At 36.6% G+C, this 25,683-nt stretch overlaps 1 protein-coding gene across 1 annotated transcript; it reads right to left on the reverse strand.

Moving 5' to 3' along the window:
- On the reverse strand, nucleotides 1-25,340 carry LOC140226255 (pleckstrin homology domain-containing family F member 2-like). The gene is made up of 9 exons (XM_072306747.1): nucleotides 25,325-25,340; nucleotides 17,088-17,152; nucleotides 11,194-11,331; nucleotides 8,258-8,321; nucleotides 6,099-6,224; nucleotides 5,007-5,110; nucleotides 3,594-3,750; nucleotides 2,688-2,785; nucleotides 1-962 (listed from the first exon to the last, which is right to left on the reverse strand). Exons 1-9 carry the CDS (start codon nucleotides 25,338-25,340, stop codon nucleotides 930-932), a joined length of 801 nt encoding a protein of 266 aa, XP_072162848.1. The 3' UTR covers nucleotides 1-929.
- Between the last annotated feature and the right edge of the window lie 343 nt (nucleotides 25,341-25,683).

Here is a 25,683-nt window from a genome sequence, read left to right on the forward strand (position 1 = left end):
TCTCATTTTGTTGTACCTAGAAAATAGAATCGCATCATATGCACTAATGAAAGTGTAAATAAGTTTAATGGAAAGTGATGAATTATAGAAATAAGCAATTCTTCACAGTAGGATAATGCGCATGGTAGTATGTGACATGCACGTTTGTAAGGACATGATCGGTTATCGTAATCTGATGATAAAACAAAACAGCATGCAAACCCCATGGTTGGGGCAACAAAATGTGTGGTGGAAAATACCAGATAACAAAACAATACATGCAAACCCCATGTATGGGGCAACAAAATGTGTGGTGAAAAATACCCGAGCTAAAGGTCTGACAAGATGGCTATAAAAGCTGCAGCTGGTAGGGCAGAGGAAGATATTCAGTAGGGGCTGGGAGCCCCTTCACATCTAGCCCCCACCTCCCCCCTTCCGCCACCACCCATACGCTTTTTGAGGTTTAACAAACTTCTACTCAACTGTCTTCCTTATCCACATAAGACCATATGTCACTAGTCAGTGAGCAGGACATTTATGCAGCCAAAACTGGAAGAAAGAAAAAGGGAAAAAAGAAATGAGTATTCTGAAATCAAAGGCATTACTTTCTACTCGCAGTACAGCATTCCCTACACACTACACCTACAATTCCTTGTAATTAATGAGGTAATTATCAGCAATGTGAGTCACAAAAAAGGGAGAAGAAGCAGAATCATTATTACTATATCTGCTCCCACGAAGGTAGTCCTCTATGTATAGAGCTACTTGCTCCCTGGATGCCGGCTGCCAAAATCCATCGACGGATTCATCGGGGAACTGTGCATCCAGGAAATGTCCAAGAGTTGCTGGGGTTGTTCCAGAAGGAATCAGATTTGAAGTATCTTTTCTCTCCCTCGTAGCATGTTTGGTGTCGGTTGGCACAAGAAGTCTTCAGCTCGATGACGACGCACTCATCGGTAGTTCTCCTCGTAGAAGGTTGGATGCTGTCACAGAGTGAAGGAAACACAGTGACGTATCATTCAAAGCTTCCATTCAGCACAACAGTAAATGATTGATAAATTGCCCTACATCGACGTAAATAAGCATTGAATTGATCAGTGTTTTAGCAAGGGTAGCCATGATAAAAAATCATGGGCGTACATACTCGAGCAGGATTTGAACCTACGACCTCCTATTTACGTTGATGTAGAGCAATTTGTCAAGCAATGAAAAAACATCTTGACGGAAGAAATTTCATGAATTTGAATAATTACGCAGTACCCGCTGCATACTATAAGGATTAGAACCAACACTTCCTGTCGGGCGGAAGCTCGGTGGTCTAGAGGAGATGACTCCTGTCCAGTATCAGGGGGTCGTAGGTTCAAATCCTACTCTAGTATGTACGCCCATGATTTTTTATCATGGCCTACTACTAAAACACTATTCAGTGATTCTTTATGTCTATGTAGGGCCATTTGTCAATCAGTTGCAATGAAAAAACATCTCGACGGAAGAATTTCATGAATATGAAGAGTAAATGAATACAGATAATGCAAATAATTCCGTTTGTCACGACCAAAGATGGAAATTACCTCAACTAGAGACTTTGCCTACACACTTCCTCAGTTGATGACAAGATGGCCACAAAAGCTACATCAACAAAAGCTACATCTAATGAGGAAGCATCTACACAAGGCACGAAAGTCTCTAGAAGTAATTTCTGTCTCATTTTTGGTTGTGACAAAAGGAATTACTTGCATTATCTATATTACTTGTATCAACCAAATGAATCTCTTTTCAGATTTGAGGGAACACAGATCCAGTTTATGATTGAGTCACACTTTTCTCATTGCTTAGCATTGTCTTTCCACATGTCTGTGCTTCTTGGGAGTTACATTACTTTACACACTCACCAATAAAAACACATTCATATATATGTCTAACTGACCACATAATCCATATGATGCCCACATCGTGGGTATATCAAGTTAAGGAGCTTTAGCATTTTTAAGCTGTAAATCATGCAATTTGGTGTACTAAATATATTTTACCTTTATATATATCACGCTGTGATTTTTTGGTGATGAGGGATACAAGGGTTTTAAACCTACATAAAATCTTTTGCAGAGAAGCCAGTAACAATCAGCCTTTCAATTCACATATACATTGCATTTCACTGGGTATCTATGTGTGAGGCTCACAATTTGTGGCATCAGCAACCCTGCCCCATCCCCTGAATGGGTGTAACATATCATTTTTATGTGCAGACACATATATGCATATAATATTAATTTAGATTCTACCTTTGCATGCATTAGTTATCACTACCATAAAGTTTCACATGAAACTGGTGATATTAGGACATGGGTATAACGGTCTAAAATTTTTCACTTTATTACTTGATTTATAAAATTCGTCCAACACAATTTTGATGCCATCCAGTGTGCATATTTTCCTCCCTCTCTTTGTTTAAAACTGAAATATACGAAATAAAATGAAATGCAAGAACAGGAGGCAAACAAACTCTATGGCCCGAATTCACAAAGGTGGTACAAATGAAACCATGGTTTAAACCATGGACTAAAACCATGGAGCGCCAAGTGTTGCACGGACTATTTCGTTTAAACCATGGTTTCATTTGTACCACCTTCATGAATTCGGACCTATGGGTGTATGTTTGGGGGAAGAGGGTAGGGGAGGCGGCCTCCCTGCAAACTTCCAGGACTCACCACGTCTTCTGATTGTTGTTCTCTTGTTACTCCATCGTAGTCCTCATCATCGTCATCATCATCGTCTGAATCCTGGTAGGCTGGAGCTGCGTTGCGACCTAAAAATCACCATGGCAACAAGTGGAGATTAAATTGCAAATGTGCGAAACAGTGCTACTGATGACATAAACATTGTCATTATCAATGCTATAAATGAGACAACATTCATGTGGGAGCAGATATAAGAATACTGATACTCACCATATAACAAAGACCAAGACAATTTGAACAAGAGTATGACAATGTGAAAGCTTTCTTGCATGAGTATTGGCAGTGATGGTTGTATGAAAATCAGCACATGACCATGGCAAGCTATAGATTATTGCAGATACTTACTCCTGTGTACATAGTGCGGTGGTTACTTTGTCAGTTCAATCCAAACAGTGCATCATCCAATTCTGGTAACACATTCAGGTTTCATGAATTTTCCTACATTTCCATACCATCTAATATGGTGATGTGGATAACATTTTATATTAACTACATGATGCAAAATACTTTAGGACATTCCACAGAGAAAAAATAATAGAAAATTGAATGTTTCAATCAGTTTGTTGTTTGCCCTGACAAAATGATGCTTAAGCATTCACAAGAATTAAGTACAGTATCAAGTGATCTAGCAGATACAGCATGTAAATCAACTTTCACCAAATTCAATGCAAGGATCATAACTTTTATGCATTCAAGAAATAGTGTAAGACCAACTCATTAGTCAAAGATAGCCATGTCTGCTCATCAAATTGCGACACATAACATGGCTTATTACAGCCTTGGGCAAGATCCATAAAGCTGCTAAGCATCCTTAACTCAATAGAACTCATCCAATCCCTTTAGCATTGGGATAAGGAATAGGGGGTCAAAGGTTACCTTCTTCCATGCGTTCCCTGGTTCCATTCTTCTCCGAGGAGAGCTGCTGGTAGCAGTAGTCACATACCCTCAGCGGCGTGTTCGACTGAAGGGGCAGCATGAACTTCTTGGCAGAGCACGCCTGGCAAACCACCTTGCCACATTTCCTACAGTGGTGCTATCATGGTGAGCATAGAGACAATAACAACAACACACATTCATTCATCCAAAGCTGCTTTAAAACCTGGCTGCCTTTAAAGGGATCGTATAGATTTGGTTGAGACATGATTTCAGGTTTTAACTTCTTGCTAGATAATTAGACACCAAAAATGAAATATCAAAGAACACACAATTCTATGAGGAATTTGATTGAAATTGGTTTTGAAGTGGTTGAAAAATCTAAAAATAAAGTAAAACATAATGTTCCTAATAAAAAGGTGGGTCGGTCCTACCTTTTATTAAGACAATTTTGTTTTTGGATATTTCAGCCATTTCAAAACTACTTTTCATCAAATAACCTTTGAATTTCTTTTAGAACTGCATGCTCTTTCATATTTCATAAGAAGTTATCTCATTATCTAGCAAAAAAGTAGAAACCTGAAGTCTTATTCTCAATCAACACTATACCATCACTTTTACAAAAGTTGCCAACTGCTGGGATGCTAACCTTATAAACAGCATGGCAGTATTTTGAGGGCTGAAAAGTAACTTTTTTGGTTGAAAAACTGAATTTCTTACCTATCCTTCAATGACAACAATGACAATAATAATAATATGAATTTATATTTTGGGAAAATCAGTGTTTTCAATAAAACCTGCAGTATCTTTGGCAAAAACTACGATAAAATCCCACAAAAGACATAGTTGGCATCCCAACACTTGATCCATAAAATGCTAAGTTGTATTGACTACTGGTATGTGTGTCGGTTATGATACCACTGTTTCTTCGTATCGCGCGATGTCATCTTATTCTAAGCAAATATAGCACAGATGATTATGACTTTACAGTCATACATTACAGTCATAATCATCTGCGCTATATTTGCTTAGAATAAGATGACATCGCGCGATACGAAGAAACAGTTGTATCATAACCGACAGAGCTAAACGTATATCATTTAAGAGTTTGACATATAAATTATGCTAACTAAGGTGAATGAAAAGCTTTCATTAAAAACCCCGAGTTTATCTACACATTCCTACAAGGTATGTAGTGCATCTCTGATGCTACAGTGTATCAATTGGTGACACAATTAGAATCAGCTCAATAAGACATTGACTTCACATTGCTAATCCCCAATATTCTTCTGCTTCTTTCTAAAAATGAAATACTACATAGATATGCTGCCAGTAAAAGATTAATTTCTATGCAATGTGCTGACACTAATTGTAAGTTACCAAGTTTGCAAAGTTTTAAAATTGTTTCCAACTCACCCGCCTAAACAAAGTAGTGAACCTTTTGTTGCAGAGCATACAGTGAGGGGCGTCATGATCTGGGACCCATACAGGACTTAGATCTGTGGCTGGTTTCTTACCACCTGTACAGCAGTGCAAAGACAATACAAAAATATGACTAAACTGAGTGAGGAAAAGGTGATGAGTATTACGTCATGCACATCAAGGTACCTTCATGGGGACAGTGCTAGAATGTGTTCCTATCATCCACAATGTGACTACAGTCATACACATTAAGGTACCTCCATGAGGAAAGAGCCAGAATATGTTCCTGACAGCCAACGTGTGATTTAAGTAATACACATCAAGGTACCTTCACGGGGAAAGTGTGAGAACATGTTCTTTTCATCCACAGTGTGACTGAAGTAATACACGCCAAAGTACCTTCATGGGGACAGAGTGAAAACTTGTTCCAGCATCCAGTGTGATTAAAGTCATGCACATCAAGGTACCTTTATGAGGACAGGCCGAGAACTTGTCCTTGACATCCACAATGAGCAATAATCAAAGAGTATGAAAAGGTCGTCTCTTGTTTTCAAGATTGTCACACTGTTTGCCTGTTTGTTAGCTGCCTTGTTTTCTACAGGCACCAGAACATGATTTGCTATTCTAAGTCATGAATATTAGAAATCAAGAGCTATAGTTTGATACACCACCTATTCAACATACATTGTAACTCAGAATACCACCTATTCACTTTGGCAACCAATAGCTTCTTGTACATAGATTATAAACTCTTGATTTTTTTTTTTTTTTTTTTTTTTTTGATAACCGGTATTTGGGAGCTCATTTTGTGATTCTTCAGTACTAAGCACACTCCTCATTTTGAGGATCCTGCAGATGGCAGCTAAAACACCAGTAAATATGGTATTCTGCCCTCTTGAAACAATGTCCAACCTGTCAAGCAATCTTGGAAGCTGACACTGATTGCACATGCCCGTTAGAGGTTACGACTGAGAATAATACCACACAACATTCCACAGCACACTAATATCCCTTCAGCAAAACCATCATGAAATCATGCATGTACCCATGCATGCATTTCATCAACAAAGAGGGCGCCAGACTTACTCTTGGCCAAGAGATCCGATATACACTTGTTGATATGAGCCATCCATTCTGACTTCTCTGTTGCCGTGGCAGCGTAGACAGTGAAGGACTTGGTAGCGCTGATGATCTGCCAGCCATTCTTGAGGTCTGTCATCAGCAACAATAAATCAATAATATTTTATGAAAACATGAGCCCAGCTGCCTCTGAGGGAAAATTGTCGTTATACGTTCTATTGATCAGATAATCAGACCCTCGATTCCACTTTATGTGGGCATATCTGACTTGATAGGTTGGGAATTAGTGTTTTTGGCTGATATCAAATTCATTTGCTTAGTTCTGTACTTCATGTATCATATTCAGTGCTTGTAACATACATTGCATTGCGATTACTGTTAAAGCTTGAGTATGACAGCCACTTGTGAGCAAATGTTGACCACGGAATTGATTATCAATGGCCACTAATCCAATACTGTAAAAGTGGATATTTTCGCGCCTGGCGGGGCCAAAAGAGTTTCGCATGTTTTTAATTCCGCAGAATCAAGACATCACGCACAGGAACATATGGCAAGCAAAAATATTCGCGTGCTTTTATTTTCGCGCTAGTTTCTGGTTGCACGAAATGCGCAAAAATTTCAACACCGCGAAAATGTCCACTTTTACAATAGACCATTATTAATCAAAAGGCTTTTATCACTGGTTTAAGGGAAAAGGGCTGCAAGTGCCACTGTGACAGCAACAGAATTTGAAAGGACAAATGAAAGATGGTATCAACAGTATTCTATTGGGCAAAAATAGCCACAACCCTACAACTGGTAAAATTCATTCACCCAATGCATGTTTTGGGTACTTACAGCACAGAGAACCCCATAGCATTGTACACATTGTTCAAAGATCTTGGCACAGAAAAAAAAAAAAAAAAATTAATAAAAATGGGCCATTTGGTTGAGACAGTTCAAGGTCACACAAATCCTCTCCATTGCCATCACAATTCAGCAGAATGCAACACTCACTCATAGACAGGTAAACAACATCAACAAGAACAAAAAAAAACCATATCACATTTCCCTGATTTTAATAAAAGACAAACTCCAAGGTTGAGTGGATTGTCAGAACACTATACGTATAAGAAATTACACCTGAAGTGGTAAATTCACAAGACATAGTATTGTGTACAATGTCATTGCATGTGTACTGTACAATGCATCATTCTATAAATTTCCGCCATTGCATAGTCTTTGTGTAGAATGCATATGGAAGACATATGACACCTGTGGTAATCCTTCAGACATTTATTGAGATAAACAATGTTTGATCCTATCTTTAACAGCTGGGAGATGATTTCCTCAATTTATGGCCCCAATCACATGCATTGATGTTTGACTCATATCGAATGATCAGTTCAAGTGCAGTTTCCATGCACTTATATTGAAAATATCAAAGGTAGCCAAGCTTTACAGATCACATAACATGTGATGCAAGGCAGTGTGAAAATTGCACACACAATGTATGGTGACTCAAAATTTTGAAGGAAAGCAGAGATGTTTTACTATGGCATCAAAACCATGATGGACATTCTAATAATGTAAAAACGCACTATCTGACAGCTGTGTACAGAAAGTATGCTCTTGTTTCTTGTTCAGAGAAACAGAGTCACTTCAACTATTTCGCAACAAACCACAACATGGTTGGACTGGGTAAAATCAGAGCCAAAATATGAATTTTCTAGCTCATAGTAAACAGTAATATGAGCTTTGCATATGAAAAAATAATATATGTGACCTTAAAATAGACCAATGTAATTATTCCACTGGGCACTGCAGACTGTTTCCTCCTACTGCTGCCAAAATAAATCCTGCTTCCTCTTTAATATCATACTATCACAAGCGCTCGTTTAATGTGTGCATACTAAGCCTGTGCATTTGTGTATGCATACTATGCATGTGTGTTGGGGGCTGCACTATGTGCAAATATTTGTGTATGCATGGTTAATGTCATCCCCATAATGTCCGTACTCTGCATGTTCTTCGCCTTAAATACACATTTAATTTGTCTGAAAATGTGCCGGAAAGGTGAGAAATATACCACTTTCACCAGTGAGCAGATGTTGGCATCGCAAGAAACAGCTGGAAGCTAAAGGATTAAACAGATGTAAGTCAAAAGGTTAAATGGTATCACTTACTTCCCTCATCCTCCACAGACTTTAACCTCACGTCTTCCAGAGGCAATATGTGTTGCTTGTTATACTGCACGAGAGTACAGAAAGAAAAAAAATGCATTTTAAGTAAATAAATGAAAATATAACAGTTGGCAAATTTCAAAGTTCAGGCAACACATTGTAGCTAGGCAACAATCACATGACATGCATGCATTGTGCAATTTACCTATTTAAAATAAAAGAAAGAAAGAAAGAAACACGCAGCAGCTAGGCCGTCTGTAATAGCCTGGCCTCTAGTATCACTGCATGACCCATCACACCCAGAAACAACTTTTTTGTTGTTGCGTGGTGTAACTTTCCATCATAATTTATAGTATTCACTATGAGTATGTGAAAGCATAGTCTATGACTTAGGTCTCATATTACGCCCGCATACCAGAAACTATTTGTTTCGGTTCCAGATTTTTCAAAAGCTTTTTCATTGCAAAATTCTCAAAATAGCAACACACTTTCTAAGATCAAAGTTCTGTTTCATAAATGCTGAAAAAATTTTGTAAATTTCTGATTCTGTTCAGATATGAGTTGAACCAGTTACTATCTGCAATATACATGTAAACCTGCAGTAAAATTCCAAGCTGCCAATTCAGTGAGGTGATAATTACTGCACCCAAAATCTCCTAAGACTGAATGGATTAATTCTCTTAGCTATTGGAGAACTACTTGTATATAAAGTGGGTTTTTTTTTTCTTTCTTTTTTTTATTCATCAGGCTTGAGAGGGCTGCACACAAGGGTTCAGAACTTAAATGGTTATTTCGACAAAAGTGAGGATCACATGAACTATTGAGGATTTGAATGCCATTGTGTGTAATCATCAATGGGTACCGCTTCAAAAGTCATCTCTTGGACACATTGATGTAGATAATTCCATTTTAATATTGTCAAGCATTTCACCCCGCAGTAAAATACACATTTTTCATGAAAAACAAACATGCACATTCTACAATGGATATCGGAGTTTTGAATAAGCTTAAAGGGAAGATAAACCCCAAGAGCAATGTGGATTTAGTGAAAGCAGCAACATTAGTAGAACACATCAGTGAAAGTTTGAAGAAAATCGGACAATCGATGCAAAAGTTATGAATTTTTAAAGTTTTGGTGTTGGAACCGCTGGATGAGGAGACTACTAGAGGTTATGACGTATGAGTGGACAACAATACCAAGAAAATATAAAGAAAATTCTACAAAAATCCATTTTTCTTGAAAATTACAAATTCCATCAACTTGATATTGACATATGTTAAGGGTAGCAATTATTCCCCCTGCTTTCTGAAAGAGGTTGGTCCATTGCTCTTTCATGATTCTAGAAAAGTGAATTTTTTGTTGAATTTCCTTTATATTTTCTTTGTATTGTTGTCCACTCATACGTCATATCCTCTAGTAGTCTCCTCATCCAGCGGTTCCAACACCAAAACTTTAAAAATTCATAACTTTTGCATCGATTGTCTGATTTTCCTCAAACTTTCACTGATGTGTTCTACTAATGTTGCTGCTTTCACTCAATCCACATTGCTCTTGGGGTTTATCTTCCCTTTAAACATTTCTTTCCTGTTTGTATTTTGCAGAGTATATATTCTTCTTTAATATCTCCACACTTCAATTATGGAATTTTGGCGTGGGGAAATGCAATTCACTCATTAATAGATTCCCTTCTCTGTATTCAAAAGCGCGCAATAAGAATCATAAACCACGCCCACTCATACCAACTGTTTTTTTCATCAAAACAGAATTCTGAAAATTCCAGACCTATTTTATTACAATCTCGGAATTTTCATGTATAAACTAACAACTAATGAATTACTATCTGTTTTTATCCACATGTTCAAAAGGAATCGCTCTATCCACTGTTATCTCACTCGCCAGAGTGACGTCTATCACCTTCCCAGTACTCGCACCATTTTTGCAAAGAAAACAATTATATTTACTGGACCCAGATATTGGAATGATCTCCCTCAAGATAATTACTTCTTCCTTATCTTTATTCACTTTCAAACGCAAATTAAAACAGTTATTACTTAGTGGATACACACTACCAAGTGTTTAGCAACTTTTTTTTATACTCCCAGTCTTTTGTCCTTGTCCGCAGCACCAAGTTATTAAAGATATTTAATGGTACTGATACATCTTTTAATATATAGCATTCTTTTTCAAACACCGCAAGATCCGTATACAGTCTGGTTTGTGCGATATCTATGTGGTTCATTACTTTATTCTTAATCGATTTTTGTACTGGTATAATTTTAGTTGGTCAAAACAAACATATCCATTCTCCGTATAATTATATGCCTATGAATTTGGGAACCTACAGTTTTACAAGCGTTAAAGCTTTTATGTAGGCCCCATCATATTTCTGATACTTATTTGTGACATCTTCATATGATATGACCATGTACATTTGTGTCAAGAATGTTTTTTTTTTCTTCTCCTTCTTCAATCAAAAGACATGATTGTATATATTTTGTATTCTTGTTTTATTGTCAATAATTTTGTAATCTCATCATTGAGAAAGTGGAAATATGAAATAAATTTGAACTGAACTGAATGTTGCATAAAATAAAATAATTGGGGTACCATACAATATACCTGTACCTGATTAAAATAAAAGTTCACAGGGTTATAACAAAAACCAGATCTATTTCTAGATCTCCTTTCCAATTGGAAGGACATATACAGTCAGCTTGAATTTGTCATTCTGTTCACTTTTTTTTTTTTTTTGGGGGGGGGGTTGGAAAACAGAATAGGAATGACAGTGCAGTAATTTGGTTCTTGTTCAAATGTATCACATAGCACAAACTATTTGTAACTTTGGCATGAGGTGAAGGTAAATTTGAAATAATGACAATAACCACAGTAATACACAATGAAGCTTTTCATTGAGTAACTGACGAGCGAGTTCACTCACCTTCTTTTTACTAAGAACGATGTTACCATAAACCAAGGCATCGTTGAAGAGGAAAAATTGTCGGGGTTTGCAGCGCTTCCGACAGTTTTTGGTTAGGACGCCCTCACCCACCAGCACTCTGCCTGGTACGGCTAACGGCTGCAAGATAGACAGGATGATGTGATTGCAAGGTAGAAGTAGTCCTCACTGACTAACCACAGCTATTTATTTTCCCTATGTACCAGTAATACTTTCCTCTCATCTGCTCCATTTGCTTTACACATTCCAGGGGAAGGGAAAATTTCACTTAACTCTCATCATTTTGTACATCTAATTCTTCTATTTTCAAGACAAAAAAATAACTTGAAAAGTGCAAGATTATACACCCACCTATCACACTAGAGTTGAACTTAAAGGGATTGTACAGTTATGGTTGAGACCTAATTTCAGGTTTCTAACATTTTTGGTGAGATAATGAGAAACTTCTTATAAAATGTGAAAGAGTATGTAATTCTATGAGGAATTCAACGTTTATTTGATGAAAATTGGTTTCGAAATGGCCGAGATATCAAAAACAGCAATTCTAATAAAGTGTGGGACCCACACTTAATTATGATCGCTTTGTTTTACTTTGTTTTTTGATGTTTCAGTCATTCCAAACCCGATTTTCGTCAAATAAACTTTGAATTCCTCCTAAAATGGCATATTCTGTACTTTATCATAAGTGTTTTCTTGGTATCTCACAAAAAGTTAAAAACCCAATTCTCATCTCTATCAAAACTGTACTATCCCTTTAACTTTCCGATGAGACTAACTTACATCGTACATTGTACACTCTTTCTTTTGGTAACGATAGAAGATTATTATAACTTGACTTGTTGTTGTTGTTGTTGTTGTTGTTGTTGTTGTTGTTGTTGTTGTTGTTGTTGTTGTTGTTGTTGTTGTTGTTGTTGTTGTTGTTGTTGTTGTTGTTGTTGTTGTTGTTGTTGTTGTTGTTGTTGTTGTTGTTGTTGTTGTTGTTGTTGTTGTTGTTGTTGTTGTTGTTGTTGTTGTTGTTGTTGTTGAAGGTGCAATTGTACACTGTAGGACAGGAAAAAATACTGGGGGAAAAAAACAGACAGAATAAAGCAGTCACTTGGATTCTCTTAACAAAGGCTGCCAACATTCACACATCAACATCAGGAGGGTTTTCAACAGATTCCAGGTACATAAAAACTCATTGTAGCATAGTGCATATTGGCTGATGATAATTCCCACATCAAGGAATGTTTTATATAATGTATTCTTCTGCCTGGACCAGAAGACATAGTCATGATATTACAGGAAGTCTCCTGCAGAATCAGGATGACTTGGCTGAAAACTGGCCAACAGCAAATGGGCATATTTTTTTTTCTTACCCCTCCCCCACCCCCATCTCTTCACTGTCATGCCAAACAATATTGGTTTCACTCTGAATGAGTTTTAGATTATTAAAATCAACACTCTTACTGCGCTGAGGTATTCTGGGTGTACAGACAACATCGATGTACTTTGCCCATTTATCTTTTTCTTCTTTTTTTCACTTCCTTCTTGCTTGAGACACTAGATCACACTTTAAACAGGTCTAGAGCACACCATTTTGCACACAATATTCGTTTTCTTATTTTTTTTTACTTGTTTTGTTTTGTTTTGTTTTGTTTTTGAATGGTTTGTTTCAAAGACTATTCAGCATTTATGATGGTGGCTTAGGGCCTCATCTCTTGTTTTTCTCACTTGGGAGTAGGTGATTGGCTTGATGTTTGAAACACTTTAATACAACTCATATCAAAAGGTATCATGGTGACTATTTAAAGTGGATAAGACCACAGACTATCAATCATAAGGTCCCTGGTTCAAATCCCCAAGCAGCAACTGCCAAGCCCCAAGGCAAGACATTCTATTCTCTTTCAGCTAGACCTTGAGATGGGGCATAAAACCGGTCAGTCCCTGTCAATATCAGCTTGTTCAAAGCAAATTACATTGTAAGTGCTTCTTTGGTGGCTACATACAAGGCATCCAAACACATCAAAACACTAAAGTAAGAAATTTTCTGTAAAGTCATACCACATCGCATACATGCACAAAAAAAAATCAATAAAATATTGATCACTATAAAAGCAAAAAGAAATCAAGTAAACACATTCATACAATAGTTACCATTCTGAAAATACACATAACACTTCATACAGGGCAAAAACTACATCCACATGTATGTAATGAAACCATCGAGGTGAGGATTCAGCCTGCAACGTTTTACGAGATATTTAGAAACCACTCTATGAAATGTTAAACAGCACAAAATTCTACGGGGAATCAAAAGTTTATTTGATAAAAATCGGTTTTGAAATGACTGAGATATCTAAAAACAAGGTAAAAGAGATAAACAAAAGCTGCGGCCTGGCAATTTTATTAGGATTGCTTTTTTTTTATATCTCAGCCATTTCAAGGCCAATTTTCATCAAATAAACATTGAATCCTTCTTGAAATTACATGCTCTTTCATATATCACAAGAGGTTTCTCATTTAATCTCACCAAAAAATGTTAATAAACCTGAATCCTCACCTCAACCAGTACAGTACAGTCCCTTTAAAATGTCACAAGCATACTTTAACAAATTCTCAAATATGATATCCCTCCTACACCACAAGTCCCCACAGAGAATATCTTAAAAACTGTCCATATTACATGTACAATCCTGCAGGACTACACGGAGATGACCTAAACTGAGTCTGGAAACATATTGGCCAAGACTAATTATGTGATGACTCAAGTCAACTCAGTTTCCTCTACAGCAAACCATTTAGACCACTTGTGAGGAGGATTGCCCATCACTGACAAATCATGGCCATAAATGACTAGAAATTTGACAGGTGAACATCTCTATTTGATATATATATCTCAAAGTGCAAAGGAGCTTGGAGTACTATGACACACTAGAAGGACACTTCATACAGTAGTGTAGTACAAATACTTATACACGTAGCATTATTTATAGTCCATTAAAACTCACCATGCTATGACACTTATAAAAACACTGTACAAAAAATGATATGGTTTAGTATGGGTGCCAGTAAAGCATGGATGTTGCCATTTGTTGTCATGTCCTACTTCACTTCCTCAATAAAATAGCCATAACACAATAATTTCCATTACATTTTTTTTTTCCTATTTTGAAGGGCTCTAGCTACTATTAAGGAAGTAGTACCACAACTACTACTAAGTACCACTTCTATCCCTTCTGTTACCATCACTACTACTACTACTACAGCTACTATAACTTCTTCTACTACTATGACAACTAGCACCCTTTTAGTAGTACTACATCATATCAACAGCTACCACTACTACTACACTGTAGGCCTACTACTCCTATCACAACAACTACTACTACATTGATACTACTGCTATAATTCTATGTAAGCATTAAATTGAGTGTATGCTAAAAACCACTAACAATGTGTCTAGCATCCAGACTACAGATGAGTCAATTCTATTTCCTTTTCCGTATTGGCCTTGCATACATCAAATGCCTTATGATTGATGTATTCAACATGTATGAAGTCATTCTTCAGATACAAATCACTGATCTACAGGGTCACATTTGTACACTAAAGGTTATCTCACAAAAAAAACAAAAAATTCTAGGGTGTCAAAATAAAACTCTAGTGTATGAGACTAACATACTTTTGATATTCAAAAGTTGATAGCTTTGGAAGCCTAATGATCAAATCATAACTTACTAAATCATAAAATGATTATAAAAAATCCAGAGATGATTGTTAAAGGTCCTGTTTACCTTTGGCAGCAGTATTTTAAAAGATTTCAAGATATAAAACAGTGTATCACATTTGATGCATACAATGTATGTGTAGGTCTGTCGTATCACAAAACATCCTACCATACAAAAATTTCACAATAAAGCCTAAAATATATAAAGGAGATATCACTATTTTTCTCAATAAACCATAACTGTACATGGTTTAATCTAGAAACCTTTTATTATATAGCTATTGTTCACATTTTGTGTATTCAACAATATTTGACATGAATTACGTAGATTTAAATTTTAATAGTGGTTGCTTTTAACCCTAACTAGGGTTTTAGAACTATTTTAACACATTAATAGTGAGTTTTGTTTCATCTGCAAATGGTAAATTATGCCTTTAACTTCAGTTGTGGCAAGAATAAAGCTATGTACATGGCTTTTCTAAAATGGAAAATGTTCACTGCTATTGCGAGGATGTAAAGTCACAAAGTCCAGGGAATATGGGCGAATACAAACACTCACACATCACTCCCTCACTTCCAAGTGGGACAGAGGAGGTGTTCTTTGGATTTCATACTGATGATAATACCATCTCAGACAGCATATGTCAGAAATCTTGTTCGAGATAGCATGACAATGCACAGCTCTATTGTTGTTTTTTTATCTAAACACAATACAGACTTTACTTATCTTACTTTGCATTTCTTTTATGCCCCTACCCCCCCCCCCAAAAAAAAGACAATAAGAATACATGTAAAATTTCATATATTTGCAGTTTTTGCAATCGTTAATGTCACTTTATTTCATCTTTATTCTTACCTGCATATTCCAAGACATTTTTTTTTTCAGTTTATGCCTTACCTGGTAAGGCACAATTGACTTTATTCTACAAAATATAGTAAAACTAGAAATGTCGCTACGGCGACTGGTATGCCTCCGCCATAATGCATGGTTCTCCTAACAGGTCTATAGTACATGTGGACAATGTGTGATTACATTTTCACAAAATTGGCAAAATATCAAAATGACAAGTTTGTCACAAATGTGTTATATGCTCACCTTCCTTGACCTAGGTTTAATTGGATGAATAGGAGAGCATGTATTTGGAGATTTAAGAACTTTATTACCTTGACTGTGATCCATTCATAAGTTTATGCACTGAGTAATTTTCAAGGTATGGAGAAAAAGTGCAATTTCTGTATTGAATAGTAAATTGTTGCCATTTTCATCTGGCCTTTGACCCTCAAATTCATATAAAGATAATCACTGTCAGGCAGAACATGCATAAATATGTAGTAAGTTTCAAGATAACTTGAACCATTTCCTAGATATTATTATGGAGGAAACAGTTAGTTCAGCACTTTCACTTGATCTTTGACCTTTTGACCTTCGAGGAAAAAAAAAGAAAAGAAAAGAAACTTAACAGAGAATCTCTATTGGGTTATACATGCATACACCAAGTGTAAAAAAAAAATATTCCTGCTCGCATTGCATAAATATGGGGGAAATAGTACAATTTTGAAGTATTGCCCTTGACCTTTGACCCCTGACATTTGACCCCATGAACCCTAAATTCTCTAGATAATCACTGCCAGTCAGTACATGTGAAGATACCTTGAACAATTTCCAAGGTACAGAGAAAAAAGTGAAATTTTAATATTTTTACTTGACCTTTTGACCTTTGACCTCATGACCCCAAACTTTCACCAGAGAACACTTAATTGGGTAATACATGTATACACTAAGTTTCAAGAAAATATTGCCAGGCAATAGATATGGAGGAAATAGTGAAATTTTATGATTTGACCTTGACCTTTTGACCTTTGACCTTGAGCATATGCACCCAAAAGTTGATAAAAACAACGTCACCCCCTAATACACATACACACCAAGTTTAGTTACACTAGCCACAAAATTCATTACCGACGGACGGAAGTACGGACAGACGGACGGACGGAAGGACGGAAGGACAGACGGAAGGACGGATGGACGGACAACCCGAAAACATAATGCCTCCGGCACCAATTCGTGGCGGAGGCATAAAAAGAGGGTACTTTGTGCAAAATGCTCCTATCTACCTATACATGTAGAACCTCTTTTTTTTTTTTTACCCACATGCTACAATCTCACCTGTCCAGAGCTGCCGAAGCAAAGCTCAACTTGCTCAATCCTCTTCCGATTGGCTTCGCTGTTTACTGAAGAGAAAAGAAATGTAATGCAAGTATTTTTTTTATATTAGCTGCCAGTTGACATGCAATATACAACATTGTATCTGGAATCTACTGCACACTACACAGTAAGTTGTTTTAGTGGTGTAGCTAAAACCATAGACATGAAATTATTAGTATGTTAACATAACTGCAATTAATATAAATAAGAATATTTCAAGTGTCACAGATACAGATATTTCTGTTCAATTTGCATGATGTGATACAAAAGCCAGTTAAAAAAAAAAAAAAAAAACGACACATAATATAGCTCATCATATTCCGTTCATATAAAACTGCCATGCACTCACAAGCAACATGTTATCAAATACCGGCAAATACAAAATTTTAACTTTTAATACCTGTTTGAACAGAAGACATTGCAAGAAAGTTCTACTTCACGAAAATGTGTTATTACACATTGTTGAAATCAGCTTTGACTACCCTGACAAATATCAGAAAAATGATTTACCCACATTTCTTACATGAAAATCATGTCAAATCTGTTTGTACTGGTAAGAACATATCCAATGGACACTTCCAGAAAGATAATTTTTTTCACCAAAAAAAAGCCATTGGAGATTGCATAAAAACAGCACAAAAAAAAAAGACTAAAAGAGGTTTAAAGCAAATCATCGTCAGAATATGCTCTATTAAAGGACAAGTTCACCTTCATTGACATAAGGACTGACAGAATGTAGCAATATTAGTAGAACACATCAGTGAAAGTTTGAGGACAATCGGACAATCCGTTCAAAAGTTATGAATTTTTGAAGTTTTTGTGCAGTCACCGCTGGATGAGCAGACTACTGCAGTGTATGGTGTCACATGCGTACAACAATATAAGGAAAATATAAAGAGAATTTCACAAAATTTCATCTTTTGAAAAAAGTACACATTCCCTTGACTCGTTGCTGACATATGTTATGGGTAATGTTACTCCCATTGCCTTTAAAGAGGCAAGTCAAGTGTTCTTTTATTATGCAAAAAAAGTGAAAACATGTAGAATTTTCTTTACATTTTCTTTATACTGTTGTAATCATATGACATCACGAGCCTTAGAAGTCTGCTCATCCAGCGGTTCCATCACAAAAGTTTTAATAATTCATAACTTTTGCATCGATCGTCCAATTTTCCTCAAACTTTCACTGATGTGTTCTACTAATATTGCTGCATTCTCTCAATCCTTATGTTAATGAAAGTGAACTTGTCCTTTAAGATGAACGTTTTCAAAATAAGATTCCTGGTAACATCATGGCTGCCAACATTTACAAATCAGTATCGGAGAGGTTCAATGAAACAAATCAGAGAGATGTTACAACGTTACATTTTTGTACATGCACCTCAGTAGGTGAAAATAATTTCAAAGTCACTCAGCCTGGTCTAATAGAACATCTGCTTTGATCAGAACATGAAGAACTAAAAATCTTAGTATAGAGAGACCCTCAGCAGAGACAGGGACACAAATTTGTTACATACAGTGTACACAGTAATTGATATGATCTGCAAAGGTATTCCTCTTCTCCCATATTTGAAAGATGTATCAACAAACTTTTTTTTTCTTCAAATATCTGGAGAAGGAACATGGTGCGAACATTCCATTCAGAAAAAAAAAATGAAATATCCACTAGCCATCAAGAAAATAAAGTGGGACAGTGCCATTTGTCTAATACTAAAAACCATGATTATCAAACAAACATTTAAACAATGATCATGCCTACACTTAACCATATACACTGTAGACTGGTGCAACCAGTATTTCTCACACATTTCAGCACTGGCAATTTTAGCTTAATTACATTCTAGAGTCTTACCAGTGTACATGTACTGTACCTCATACAGTGTGTACTACTGTATGTACTATACACTGTACACATGTCAGCATACATGCAATGTTTAATACCTTTAATTGCCTATTTTAAATGCACTGCACTTGCTAATTGCTTTGAAAGTTAAAATTCCATTGCAATCAATGGGAAAGAGGAAGTAAAACTAGGAATGTCACTATGGTGACTGGTATGCCTCGGCCTTCTCGTCCTAGTACAACAATTTTCACAACACAACTGCAAGCCTCTTTCAAAATGGAAAACAAGTGAAATTTTTGCAGTTTCAACTGACCTGTGTCATGACTGAAAACAATCCATTACAGGCAATACACTAGTTTCAAATTACCTTGAGACATTTCAGTGATATGAAGGAAAACAGTGATATTTTAGCATCTAGAAACTGGACCTTTGATCTTTGATGTTATGATTCCATTCCTTCAAAAGAGAATCTTTATCTGGTAATACACTAAGCTTCATAAATAAAAAATTCCGGCATGGCAAAGATATAGGGAGAAACAGTAAAATTTTAGAATTTGATCGTGACCTACGATGTATGACCTCTGCCCTTGGGCATGTGCACCTAAAGCTTGATAGGCACAGCTTTGTCCACTCACACATGCCAAGTTTTGTTTGGATACCTCAAACTGTTCTATAAATTAATTCATCCACAAATTTAACTACAGATGGACAGACAGATGACCCAAAAACATTTTATTAATGTCTCTGGCACTACTTCTTGGCAGAGGCATTTTAAAAAAAAAAAAAAAAAAAAAGTACAGTATGTGTAAAAGAGGGACAAAAATTGTGATAATGCTTGTATTTTGATCAATTCTCTCATATAACTTTTCTGATACCGTATTTAGAATGCCAATGGGGCACTCATGTCTTGGACCAAAAGACTGATGTTAGGCCACAGGATGGGTTGTTACAATTGTAAGTTCATACTCCTACAAGTCTCATATTTGTGTTATTATCAACTGATCTTAAAACAGCTTCTGAATGGGGTGAATTTGGCCACCCCCTGGAAGAAGTGGGACATTTGGGGTAAAGTGGAACAAGCAGTAACTATAGGCCAGACAATATTACAAGTATATCATACATATAATAATGTGTGTGTATGTGCGTGCGTAGGCCCTATGTGTGGATGTGTGAATACCTACATGTACCTACACATGAAGAGTTTCATCTCAAAACATGATTTATTCGTTATGGTCTATCAGAGAAAGTCACAGTTAAAGGGATTGTATAGTTTTGGTTGAGACCTAATTTCAGGTAACCTCTAACATTTTTTGGTGGGATAATGAGAAACCTCTTAGGAAATATGAAAGAGCATGTAATTCCATGAGGAATTCAACGTTTACTTGATGAAACTTGGTTTTGAAATGGCTGAGATATCCAAAACAGAGCGATTCTAATAAGTGTGGGACCGACACTTTTTTACGATCGCTTTGTTTTACTTTGTTTTTGGATGTTTCAGTCATGCCAAACCCGATTTTCATCAAATACACTTTGAATTCCTCTTAAAATGGTATGCTCTGTACTATTTCATAAGTGTTTTCTTGGTATCTTGCAAAAAGTTAAAAGCCCAATTCTCATCTCCACCAATACTGTACCATCACTTTAAAGCACCTGAAATTTAAAGAAAATAATCATAAAATCAGATAATTCTTCCAATTTATACCAGATTGTAAAATTGCTGGTCCACTCAGGCAAAACAATTTGCAGTCTCAGTCGAACAATAAAGATATGATGCCACAATATAGAAATGAATGAGATCAGGTATTGTTCATTACATCCACTGGATTGGAAAGTAAGTTTTTCCAGACAATTGTGCAAAAAAAAAAAAAAAAAAAGTGAACAGTAAGGGAAATAGTAATATCCAAATGATTAAATCTTTCATTGTTATGGCTATGCAAATGTTTTCATATACAAATTACATATATATGTACATTTATTCGTTTCCTGGAAGCTCTTGAATTATGTTTCATTTACTGTTATAGTCAAGCATGCTTTTTTTCTGAAAATAATTGTAAATGCAATTCATAATTCAACTTGGAAGATGATAGGGATCACATAAAACTTGTGAGTATCAAATCCTTAATGTCCACAAAACCAAAATATGCACTTAATGTAACAAGAAGGGGGATGCCGTGGCTCTCACCTTTCAAATCCCTATTCTATTCAAAGAGGCAAAAATTCTAATGAATAATCACGATCGAAACATCAAATGATTTTTTTTTTTCAGCCATTTAAAGCAGAATATTTCCAGATAACTGTACATACAGCTGTGGAAGAGTTTGATAATGTGATTTATACCGTATCTCAGTGAATATTAGGGACTTGTCACTGCCACAGGCCGGGGATGGGGGGGGGGGGGTGGGGAGGGGGGGATATTAGGGACTTTTCGATTTGCACGTTGAGCCAGGCGTCACCCTGTTATGACGCAGTTTTTACGTACTGCGCATGCGCGAGTGTCGACCCTCGGCTCATCGCACAAATTTCGAACACATTAACCCGGTTATCACCGTCCACCCAAATCGGTTGCGCCGCGCTCAACCCATTGTATCTATGACGTCACACTGATGCTCAGATTGTTGACTCCCAAATCATACACACCAAATTCTTGGTGACAAACACAAGTGACATTTTTTACTGTGCACCGGTGCAAGCTCATCATTTTAATCGACCATCCATTCTCCCATTGATAAAGCACGCGTATACTAAATCTAGTGAATGGCAAAGACGTGTTAACAATAATTACCTTGGTATGAGTATTTATACTAATGAGGATTTTCTTTAATTCTCCTGCTGTTTCCTCCAAGTTATTTACCTGTATCCCCCTAGATCTAATTTCTTTTGGTTTGTGTTCATGTTCGAATGTTCCAGCGTATTTCGCCCCATCTCACACATACTTTTGATTTTATACGCGAGAAAACCATTGCGCGAGGGTGGTCGATGAGTAGTATGGTTGGGTGTCCAATACATCAACACTCTAATGTGTTTCTATCATAGAAAATATCTCACAATTTGCCTGAAATTTTACTTACAATGTCTGGAAAATACTCTGATTTCACAAGCGTGCATTAAAACTGCGATTTGCAGTACACGCTCCCAGATAACTGCTTCGAACGCATGGGGTGTTATTTTGACGCACGCAGTTGCACTGTAATTTTGAAACCAACATCCCTACCCTCTATTGACACTATGTGTGAAATGCACGTAATGCTTTTCTGATGTGCATTTCAGTATTGGTGTTTTGCTGTTGATCTTGTTTATTATTGGATTTTCCAGTAATATTTGGATATCTTCAAATCCCAAGTGAAGAATGCAATACCACTGCGCTAGAGTCATGCGTGAATGTTCGTTCTGTGTACGTGCAGAATGCTACAGAGCCAATAGAGGGGTGTCGGTTTCAATGTACATTGTACAGCGTCGCTGTGTTGGACACCTACCATGCATACATGTACATTTGTAGTTACTTGTAGTTAACTACACACAGCCGCTGTCGCGAAGCGACAGCGGCTGCACGTCTACCCTCTTGTAGACGTCATTTTCAGCAGTGGGTGTACGTTTCCTTCATGAATATCTTTATTTATTGTAGAAAACTAAAATATACGGAATCCCCATAGTCTATGATATTCATTCAATAATCGGTATGTGATTTTTTTTTTTAATTACGTCAAAAACCCACTAAATCCGTGATTAAAATCAGGTCTGTAAGCGTCTGTATTGCAGCACTCCTCATCTTCTGCGTGTTTCGAATATTTGAATGGCAATCACTCTCATATACTACAATGTAGTGAGTCGGAAAAGTTCATGACCTTGTCGGAGCGGAAGTGACACATGCAAAGGTCAGATCATGAGAGCAGCACACGCGGAAATACATGTATAGTAAGGGTACTAGGTCTCGCGCAGGGACCTAATGATCGCGCATAGCGTAACTGCGTATAGCAAGCGATATTACGCGTAGGACTAAGTGCAAAATTTGCCGATACGCCCATGGAATAACTGTACCTGACTTACCGCTCAACATGAGAAGGAAGCAGGTAAGAAATTTTGATTTCCAACAAATTTTCCACTAAATTTCTAATTTTTTACCTTGTACAAACCTACCTTCCCTTAAAATCTGTTCTAAGGATGTTGTAGCCTAGATGTGTCATCTCGCTTGTCTCGTTCGTAGTCGATAGAATTCGTAATTTGTTCGATCGATCGTTTACCACGTGACGTCATCATACATAAGAACAATGTATGCTGCCAGCTACGCTGAAATACTGTTAATAAATGTTGTTTTAAGTCAAATTTTAACACAACGATTATAATATTACAAAGGAATAAATATTTCAGTCTATCGAAGTTGAAGTGTGATTTCAATTTGAATTTGCTTGTGATTTCTTGCGCTAACTTGTGATATATTTGTGACAGGGGAGGGCCATAATGATACTGAAGAAAACAAATTAGATGAGAGTGTGACAAATGTGTGACGAACATTTTTTTTTTTTTTGAGAGAGAGGGTGACGAATGGGTAAGCACACACACAAACACACACACACACACGCAAAATATATGTTCATATTTTACTTTTTTCCATTTTATATTACGTGTATATTATTGGTTAAAGTGATTAGAAATATTGTAAGAAAACTTTATAAATGAAAATCATTAATGATTATGAAAATATCGATGATAAAAATAATGATAATAAGAATGATAAAATGATGATGGTGGTGGAAGTGATAATAATAATAATGAAAATGATAATGATGATGGTGATTATGATGATCGATGATGGTGGTGGTGATAATAGTAATAATGATAATAATAATAACAATAATAATAATAATAATAATAATAATAACACATATAATGATAATAACAATAATATACACAAGTAATAGGTAAAACTGCTATTGCTTAACAGGGACAAATTTAATATCAAGTGAAAAAATATTCTACGAAAGCCGGAGCACGTTACAGCCGCAGAGGGGCAGACACTTTCACGCATAAAACTACAGAGGGCAGCTGCGCGATCTTTACATACCCCTAGAAATTGAACGCATAAAAAAAAGTCCGACATACAAACGGCGACAGCGCACTACTCCGTCATCGTATCATCAGGAGATTCTGGGAGGTGATTTTTCTGCATTTTCGTGATATTCATTGAGAAATTCAGGTACGATTATGGAATAACTTCTATTATAAGAGCATTTCAAATTTTCGTGCGCGATATCTAGACCCCTCAACCATACGTAGCAGACGACAAGCTTTACAGAACACACAAAACGCACGAGCGTACGTAAAATGTTACCACGGTACTTCCGGTTGAGCGTTCGTGGTACTTCATTGATTTTGTGAATCATCGCACAATCTACTCCGAAAAATTCAACAATACGGTCTGGATACCAACAAAACACCAAATTCAACTCAACCATCAGCAAAATACTATGTAGGTGAGTGGTAAAAATCATCTGACTGTTAAAATCAAACAAAATAAAAGACATTTTATGTGATTTTGCCGTCAAAAGCAACGGTCGTTTACAACGTTAAAAAAACTAGTATACACATGTCAGACTGCTGTGCGAAGCACAGCGGTCTGGTCAGGCTAACTTGTATCTTTAACGTTAGTAGACTTAATTACACATGGCCATCCATGGTCACCGATTCATTCTTTTAATTTAAAAAAGTCAGTGTTAGACCTTTAATAAACAAATTCAAAACAATTTAAGATTTTAATTTACACTAAAAATGTGAAAAAACATTGATTGAGCAGTGAAAGAAAATCATACTTGTGAGTTGTATTTTAACGTTAGAGCTTTAAACCATGCTAACGTTACACATTTATTGTATTTGCAATGCAAAATTAGATGCTGAGAGTCAATGCTGCAATTCACTGCCAAATCTCAACACATGGAAATAGGCAAAGCAAAGCAGTGTTGAACGCTGCAAAACGAGCATTGCCATTGTCTGATCTTGTCTAATTGTGTTGGGTCTGATCTGGTTGGATAGGTAACGTCAGGTATACTAGCTAGGTAGGGTAGGTCGGTCGGGCGAGCGCGAGGGCCGACACGGCGGCGTGGCTATCCACGAACAGTACGTTTAGCACTGGCGTTCGAACTCTACGCACACGAAAATAATACACATGCATCTCACACTGATCTTCGATCATTTTCTTGGCAAAATATTTACTCGGACAAAAGACAAAATCTCGACAAAATAACAAATTGCGGCACATGATACAAACAACAACTTTCACACTTCCCGCTTAATACAAATTTACGTTGCGAGATCTGAGAGGAAGGTTAGAAATACCGAAACAAACTGTCGGAAGTAAACTCACCCAGTCGATCAACCATGTTTATACTGGAATGATTAGGAGGAGTAACCTTTGGTCACATGATCAGGGTTATGACCTTTTTCCATTCAAGAGATTCTGTCAAACAAATGCAGAAAAGTAACAAAAATATTAAACTTTCATGGATTTCTGTAGAAATTTTAGTAATTGTATTTTATATCATTGGTTTAAGTCAAATGGGAAAGGGTTTCTGTTTTTAATAAGCTCGCAGAATCAGGAACACACTTTTGTACTAAAATAAAACTGAGACTCTTATCTCGAATCTACAGTGCTCAGTCACATGACAAACTCGCATCTGCACACATACATAGCCTACACACACAGTGTACTGTGGTGTGTCCACT

This window comes from Diadema setosum, chromosome 3 (assembly GCF_964275005.1).
Source record: "Diadema setosum chromosome 3, eeDiaSeto1, whole genome shotgun sequence".
NCBI classification, from domain to species: domain Eukaryota; kingdom Metazoa; phylum Echinodermata; class Echinoidea; order Diadematoida; family Diadematidae; genus Diadema; species Diadema setosum.